At 51.7% G+C, this 8,387-nt stretch overlaps 2 protein-coding genes across 2 annotated transcripts; one reads left to right on the top strand and one right to left on the bottom strand.

Annotated features, from left to right (window-relative positions):
• Positions 1 to 327: 327 nt before the first annotated feature.
• B0H18DRAFT_1125464 (uncharacterized protein) lies at positions 328 to 1,802 on the top strand (the record flags this gene model as incomplete). The annotated part of the gene is made up of 10 exons (XM_048035023.1): positions 328 to 386; positions 547 to 603; positions 655 to 720; positions 770 to 893; positions 947 to 958; positions 1,012 to 1,032; positions 1,088 to 1,185; positions 1,239 to 1,324; positions 1,378 to 1,484; positions 1,575 to 1,802. The coding sequence occupies 10 exons, from the start codon at positions 328 to 330 to the stop codon at positions 1,800 to 1,802; spliced, it is 858 nt and encodes a 285-aa protein (XP_047886653.1).
• Positions 1,803 to 6,533: 4,731 nt separating this feature from the next.
• Positions 6,534 to 8,197, bottom strand: B0H18DRAFT_959751 (uncharacterized protein; the record flags this gene model as incomplete). The annotated part of the gene is made up of 8 exons (XM_048042854.1): positions 6,534 to 6,585; positions 6,642 to 6,727; positions 6,753 to 6,839; positions 6,873 to 6,996; positions 7,182 to 7,288; positions 7,396 to 7,514; positions 7,871 to 8,063; positions 8,084 to 8,197. The coding sequence occupies 8 exons, from the start codon at positions 8,195 to 8,197 to the stop codon at positions 6,534 to 6,536; spliced, it is 882 nt and encodes a 293-aa protein (XP_047886652.1).
• Between the last annotated feature and the right edge of the window lie 190 nt (positions 8,198 to 8,387).

Genomic DNA, 8,387 nt, shown 5'->3' with positions numbered 1-8,387 from the left:
ACACCAGTGGCTGGACACTGTCCAGGACTTATATACCATCCTCAACGTCATGCACATGACCATAGCCGCAACCCATCCCATCAACGGCCACTGATCTGTGCTGAATATGGGGACGCTGTTGTCGCACTGAAAAGGAATGAGTGATGCACCAGCCGAACTGCCCGAACCCGGCCGAACCCCGAGGCTTAAGCGCCGACCGAACCCGTGCCCGAACTTGCCCGAACCGGTGGCCAAGCCACATCAAACACGTGTGGGGGCCGCGACCACAACATATAAGGGGGCCTGGTGGGTTCGGCCCCCATCTCTCCCTTTCCTTCTACCATCACCATGTCCTCCCCTCGCTCCAGCCCCCCCCCCCCTCTGCTCTTCCCGCTCGCCCTGGCTCTGTGCCTGTGGCTCCCGCCTCTCACCCACACTTAGCCTCTCGCCCCGCCTCTGTGCCTGCCAATGTGGCCTCTTGCCCGCACCCCGTGTCTCGCCCTCGCCCCGCCTCTGTGCCCAGTTCTGGTGCAGCCCCTGAGCCTCAGACTGATCCCGCCAACCCAGCGTCGCTGAGCGTCTCCCGCTGAACTTTGCCAATGCGGAGGAATTCAGTGAGATGTGGTGCGTGCCACATATTGTTGTATCCCAACACCACTAACATACTGGGTTCAGTGAGCCCTGGTTGCAAGGTGATCAGTACATCATCTTTGAAGGCACCGAGTACCGTCCTGGGGATGTGTAAGTGCCTTCTCATCCATGACTGATTGTTGTGTTGACATGCTTCAAGTATACTGTGGCGCCCTACTGGTGTGACAGGCGAGCTCGAAAGGAAGGACTGTTGGGTAGGTATCCTTGTCGGCTGGATGTTCCCACACGATGCATTTGCGCGTATCGTGCCGCAGGATGAGTGGGTAAGTGCAACACTCTTAATGTTGTCTGCTACTGCTCATCATGCGTACCACAGGATGAGGAAGGCGTAAGCACCACGGTCATCTTGTCCACTTCCATAGCCACTGACATGACCCGCAGCGCATTCCTGACATAGCCGCGGTGAGTCTCCCCTCCGGTGCACGCAGTAATCCACTGACATAGATTATAATACTAGGTCATTATTCTTTGGGCGTACACAAAGAAGGACCTTGAGCAGGTCATTGAAGACATGCCGAAGAAGTACCGCAAAATGATGAAAGGCTCGGGTCCCGAGTAAGTCCGGTGTACTGAATGGTGAAGACATGACTGATGACCTGGCTTCACAGCTGGGACCCGTACTTTGAGGCCATGACAAGCACCAGTCGCGTGTTCGGTGCTCGCTACGAGTGCATGATGCCCTTTGGGCTCATCGGTGAGTCTTCAACATCTCACTGTCATGGTCTGCATCTGAAAGGGATGCCACAGACTACGTCACCAAGAGGGAGGCATACGACTTTGGCATCAACTGGGATGGCCTCATAGTTGAGCACGGCGGCCCCCCGGACGGCACCCCCAGGGCCCACTTCCACAATGTGAGTGTCTGTTTCTGTTTGTGTTCGTGCTCTCACACGCCAACCCATACAGGAGGGGTATGAGGAACAGTGGTTCTTCACCCTTCCAAGAAGGAGTTGTGGGACGGGCTGCCGACCCCCCAAGAGGCCGCTGCAATGCCTTTTGTCGAGCGTACCGAGCTGCCAGTGGAGGACGGGGTGTACGTGGTGGCTCGCCACGCTAACGAGAGGCATGCCAGCTTGGACGTTGCCCGCCACGCTCCTTTCAAGCAGGATTTGCGCAACCGTGGTGTCCGCAGGAGCTCAGAGCTCAGTGAGCCTGAGGGGGAGGGTGCTTGATGTCTTGATTTGATGTGTCTTCCTTCATTTTGTAATTGTAATACCAGTGTGATCTGCGCAAAACAATGTACTCATGGCTGTCTGACTGCGTGTCAGCATGAGCGGGCCGAACCTGAGCCGAACCTGTGCAAAGTACATGGGAGCACCATGGGTTTACCACTACGAGCTCTGTACCGCCCATGAGACACTGAAATATGCATCATATTGCATATTGGAGGTCGGCCGAACCCAACCCGAACCGAGCCGAACATGTTGGACTTGTGCCTCGGAACTCTGCCCTGCAATGCGGGAATGACCCACAGAGACCTGTATTGAGTGCTGGGCTTGGTGCAAACACCCAGCCGAACCAGCCGAACCCAGCCGAACACCAGTGTTGCACAGCGGGATTCAGCCTCAGGCACTCCATAGATGCTAACGCGAGTCAACAGCTTCACATGGAACTCACGCCGAACCTGACCCGAACCCTGACCGAACTTCACTGACACGCATGCACCATGCTGCCAAGAACACCTAGAACACAACAGCCAAGTAAAATAGGTGCATGGAGATGTATTGGACATGCACCCATAATCTGACCGAACCCACCCCCAGTGCCGAACCCACCCTGTGCAGTGCACAGACAGGTGGTAAAGGCCCTGTGTGTAGCCAGGGTTCATACATTAGAAGGCTCACGACAGGGTGCAGCAGCCTGACCGAACCCACCGCAACAGCGCCGAACCCATGGTGAGCAATACAAACACACTCTATAGAGGCATTAGAACACTTATTATGACTACTGAGGGGGGCCGAACCATGCCCGAGGTTCGGCGCTTAACATGGGTTCGGGGCCCCAAGTTCGGCGGCGGCGTGCTCGAGAACGGTACCGCCAATGTCTTAGCTTTTTTGGCTATGGGCCCCCCTGGGGGGCATCTACGTCTGTGCAAAGTCTCAAGACCATAGGCCTTGACTAAAATTAGCAATCCCATTGCTAAATAGGTGTATAAGCTAAAAGCTAAAAGCTGGGAGCTGGGAGCTAAGAGCTGGGAGCTGGGGACTGGGAGCTGGGGTTCACACGTGTGTGTACTGTGTACTGTGGGCTGGGTTCACACGTGCGAACTGAGAGCCGGGGTTCACACGTGTGTGTACTGTGTACTGTGGGCTGGGGTTCACACGTGCAGACTGAGAGTCGGGGTTCACACACGTGTGTGCTGTGGGTGGGGGTTCACACGTGTGGACTTCACTGTAAGCTCAGAACTGTGACCCTGAGGTGCGGTTCACACGCACAGACTTTACAGGGAGCTTGGGGCCACGGTTCACACGTACAGAGTTCAAGCTTAGGTTGTACACTACACCTACAGAGTGCAGGTGGGGACTAAGAACAGGGCACTGTGAGCCTGGAAGTTGAGACTCCCACTGACACTTGAAACACTTTTGTACACTCCACGTCTTCCTGTACAGCCTCTCACCAAAGAGTGACTTGTGAGCCCAACAGAGTTTGTGTCCACTGTAGGTGGAGTGCCGCCAGCGAGCCGTGCGAGTGGGTGAGCTCTCCGCCTGCAGTGGACACAAACTCCGTTGGCGCTCACAAGTCACTCTTCAACGTCTCTCGACTTAACGCCTCCTCAACTTGTTCACTCTCAGCCCACTAAGTAACACGGCCCTCTAGTTTTTGTACAGCAACAACACTTGTCCAAAGCACTTTACTGTTACTCCACCACACCTCCCAAGAGAACCAACTCTTTACCTGTCACTGTGTTCACTTTCCAAGCCTCAACTACCTTGCTCTCTTTGGGCCTGCACACTGACACCAACTCCCACCTGTCACACAACTGCTCAAGCACTTCACGTTAGTAAGTAAGTACTCTCCAAGCACAGGGGCCAGTCGTTCTGAACAACACCCTTGTCAAGGCTTTGGGTAAAAGTCGTGACTACAAGAGGACACTTGTAGTCACGACTGATTTCCACAGGCTCGGCTTCTACTGCCTTGAAGTTTCAAACCAGATTTGAAAACTCTCAGTTCAGTTCAGCACAAACTGCACTGGTTACTCAAACAGATGACCAAAGCTTGGCCCTTGTTCTTGCTGTCTGTGTTGTTGTGCAGTGTGCTCAACTTGAGTTATTGCCCAACACTTGACACTTGACACAAAACACTGACAGTCTTGGCATGCCACTGTTTTCACCCTTGGTGTTTTGGCTCTGCCCAAACGCCAAAAGAAAGAAAACAGCCACAAGCCTTACTCAAGTTTAGCAAGTTCCCAGTGTGGCTCTGGTTAGTACAGCAAAGGAGACCACCTAAGAAACCCAACAACCACTGCATGGCCAAACAGCTGACACTCCCAAAGTCAGCTTGGCACCGCACAGTGTTTGGCCAGAGATTGTTATTATTCTTGTACCTTGGGCCCAGTCGTATTGACCTTTGTGTGGCTATTGTCCAGCCACAACCACAAGGTTCTCAGACATTCCCAACAATATGGGTGATTGCTGAAGAAGCCTAGACAAAGAGCTCAAAGGCTATTATCAGGATTTGCCAAATACCCCGTTCGGGAAACAATGGCTATTCAGTGATGATCTCATTGCCCAAGTGGCCAATGACCTGTAAGTCTCAGAGTTTGGGAATTGGGCACACGGCTAAAGCAAGGCTGTATACTGACTCTTTGGACAGCGTTGGGGCAGCAGAGCGTGGATGAGTAGAGCAGTGTGGCACAGATTTAGTAGCACAGGATAGAGTCTCAAATACATAACATACTTAGAACATTTGGGAATCATGTACATGTATAAAATATCTAGCAAGAGTACTCCAATATCTATCTGTACTTCTATGATAGAATCTTTCCTCTGTGTGAGAATCTTTCACATGCCACTTAGGGACTTGCACACTGCAGTCTCAGCAAGATAATGCCTAAGCCTCACAGCTACACACTGGGACTTTGTTGTTAACATCCCCTTATTTGGTATAGCTTTGCACTACAAGTAAGGGTTCAGCCTTAAAGAAAGAGTCAGTCAGTGAGAGTCAGCCTGGGATGTGACTTAACAGAGATGTCAGAGGTTGCTTGGTGCCCAGTTCTAGAAGTGTGCATTTTAGCATGACAAGGACCCAGTCCCAAGGCCCAAAGTTGTGTTCGGCTCCAGCTGTCATTCAGGACAATGTGGTACATACCAGAGATGGCTACAAGATAAGCTGTTGCAAATACACTTGAGTTCCCACATCAGCACAGAGCTGTCCTCTGGTAGGATTCTTTCATACAAGGCAAGAGCAGTTCTCGTCAGCTCATTGAACTCTTATCAGGTGTGAGATACTACAGTTGTAAGTACCACAGCAAACGAGACACAGGTCGCAGTGAGTATGAACAGTCACAATTTATTCAAAGCCTGTGATGACACTAAGATGGGATCATGAGCTATTATGATTATTAGTGAAGTTTGGTGAGTATATTATGACAACCAACACCCAAAACAGGCTGTGCAGGCACAAATGGCCTGTTGTACCCTCAAGGTGAGTCACTAAGTAGTTTGGCCAAATCCAATAGCACAGCTTGATTGATCAACTCTTGATCTCAGATTACAAAATCACATAATCTGTAGCTCATCTAACACTCTTTATGCATTTGCACTACTAACATGGTTCAGCATGCTTTCACCTGAAGTGTACAGTTGTGACTTTTGAGCTTGTGTACCTCAGTAAGACAATTTATTTCACATCATCTCTTACCTAAATTTGGTTGGCTGAATGACCCACAACTGACATTGCTTCTGAGAACCATATGTTGAAACCATGATCATTGAGGACGGGCAGGAATGAATTTCAAGGTTGTTCATCTCTGATTGATTGGCTGAGTTGAACCAAAACCCTTCACATGCTCTACTATGGGTCTGTCAAAGTGTCACTAACCAAATGTCCTTTCTGAGGGAGATTAGAGTATTTGTTACCTCATGAAGTACAGTGAGTGGCTCTGTAGGACCCCAACCATCACCATGTGTATCATTCACTGGCAATTATGACATCCACAGGAAGTAAGAATAGACACACTGGCTTACACACCAGAATCACCAAGCAACACTGTTGTGCATGTCTGACTTGGTCATAGTCATGTCGGGCCTCTGTTGGGCCTTTGCGTCAGATTGCTCACATGATAGCTCTCCCATTCACGGACTAAGGGGAAATCTGATGCATAAACTGAATGACACTGATTCCCCACACTATCTATGGACCACACACCTACCTTGTCTACAGTATATATCATGCATATACTATATCGGGTCACAATCTTGGCCACCTAAGCATTCAACAAGCCCTCCTCACTCTGTATGGGCCATAATGACCTGAATGCTTGTGAGGAGGTATGTTAAGAGACCTCAGAAATACAAGAAAAATATGACAAAAAAATATGATCATTGAGTCGAGCTCAGTAGCTAGAATTCTGGTCGAGACTAGGGTGAGCCACACTGCTTACCAGAAATAGGTATCACCGCAAAGGGTGATTTTTCCTGCCCACAGATCTCAGTGTATTGGCTTCAGATTTTGTACAGGCATTACAAGGATGCATTGAGACATGCTACGATTTATTTGATAGCTATAGAAGGGGTGGTTGTTGAATGAGGCTCGAGTGACCAACTACCTAGGCTGTCCGAGATCGTGATCTGATATAGTAGAGCTTAGGGCATTGCGAGGCAACAGTGAGCCCTCCACAATTGACAGGATTGCTTGGAGCTGCAACCATTGTTGACAACCTGTTCAACATGCAACCTACATAATCACAGATTGCCATTGTGGCCCAAAATGCAATACCATAGGATCCTCAACTTCCTAACCAATGCAATTTGTCAGTGGAGTGGGCCATGACTGGTTCAGAGCCCACTCACCCCCCAGTGACATTGACGGGACAGTACATTCCCTCCTGTGAGTGCAGTGCACATGACTCTCTCACAGCTTGAGCTTTCATGTTGGTCTACACACCCACTTATCAGACTCACAGCTGATTGCACATTTGTCCCAAAGTCAATGTGATATTGTGGCAAGTCTGCTATCAGTGCTGGCAACACTTCCGTCACATCGCTTCCCTATCCAATTGCGACTCTGGCGCGTGCACGCACCATGTCGCGCGACCTTCTGTCGAACACGGCATCGGCGCTACTGACTGTCGTGTCGCGCGCATCGCTGGCGATCAACCCCCCCACTCCCACGCCTCCTCCGTTGTCGCGCCATACTCCCATCAATCTATCATCCGTCCGACATGATGCAGGCCTCCATCCCCCATGTCTCGTGCACATTCGCGTAACCGAGGCGAGGTTTGCAGCCGCATATGGAGGCCAGAACACCACAGGCTTCGACAGGCCATTGTTACAAAGAACCAACGCAAAAACTACCACACTGCCACCGGCTTCTGCTAAGTGGCGACACACATTTGAAGACGCGGATAGGGAGGCCCTACTGCCAGACGGGCGCTCGAATGGCGCATCTCGACATCCCCATGCCGGAGGAGCACAATCCCCTTCTGAGCCGACTGCTTCTGCGTCAATCAATGTTGGTCAGTGTCGTGTAGAGCTACGTTTGGCTCCGCGAATATGGTCAATTTGTATAGTTTGAGGATTGGGAGAGATCGATGGCGTCAGGCACGGGCGAGATGCTCGATCGCAACGTGGCGTTGCCAGTAAAGCGGATTTCATGCGACGGAATGACCCTGAAGAACTTGGGTGAGTCGCACGATGGCATCACAATGTCGGGATACTTATGACCTACCAGCGAAGAGACATTCGTAGACCGCACCGCAGATACGATGGAATAGCGTTTGTAAGGATGAATGAAACGGGGAATGTCGCAGGCGGGGACTGTGTCGCAAGGGTCGATAAGTCGAGTGAACTTGTACCGTATTCTGGCATCAGGACACATGCTCTCTCATACTCGAAAAATGGTCGCGAATGAGGAAAGGAGGACCAGCGACGTAAACGCAGCTTTCGAAGAACCTCACAGCGCTTGCAAGTGTCGTGTCGCGCGACGTTCTGTCGAACGCCACTTGGGCGCTTTTCCGTGTCGCGCGACGTTCTGTCGAGAATCGATTCGGCGCTACCGACTCTCGTGTCGCGCGACTTACTATCGACCGCCGTACTGTCACCTCCGCTCTGTCGTCGCACATCGCTCTTAACTCCGCGTCCATCTGACTTCATGCCGGCTCCCATCCCGACTGCCTCGTCCGCATCCGCGTGTCCGACCCGAAGTTTGCCGAGGCCTATGGAGGCAGGAACTCCTTCAAGGTTCGACCGGCCGTCGTCACCCGGATCGAACGGCTGGAGGGCGGGGCCGTTACCGGATTCTGGATCGCCCCGTTGACGAGCTCCTTGGACTTGTCGAAGGTGAGTTCCTCCGTTATCTGTAGTTGCGACAGAGATTTGAACGCTCCGATAGGGCGATCGAGCTGCATGGCGGGCGGTTGACTGGGCCCGTTCCGACATCTCCATTCCTGATCAGTACTACCAGACCGCCTTCCGACTCCCCTTGCGTAGAAAAATCTCGTTCAGGGCGGTGTCGAGCCATGTGTGGGTTCAGGATTGCGGGGAACTCGTCACTCTGGAGCAATGGGAGATGGCGCTGGCGTCGGGCGAGGGCAAGAT

The sequence above is a fragment of the Fomitopsis serialis genome (genome assembly GCF_022376445.1).
Source record: "Fomitopsis serialis strain Sig1Antser10 chromosome Unknown B0H18scaffold_155, whole genome shotgun sequence".
Lineage (NCBI taxonomy): Eukaryota > Fungi > Basidiomycota > Agaricomycetes > Polyporales > Fomitopsidaceae > Fomitopsis > Fomitopsis serialis.
The sequence above is the reverse complement of the archived record's forward strand: the minus strand, read 5'-3'. Positions and strand labels throughout refer to the sequence as shown.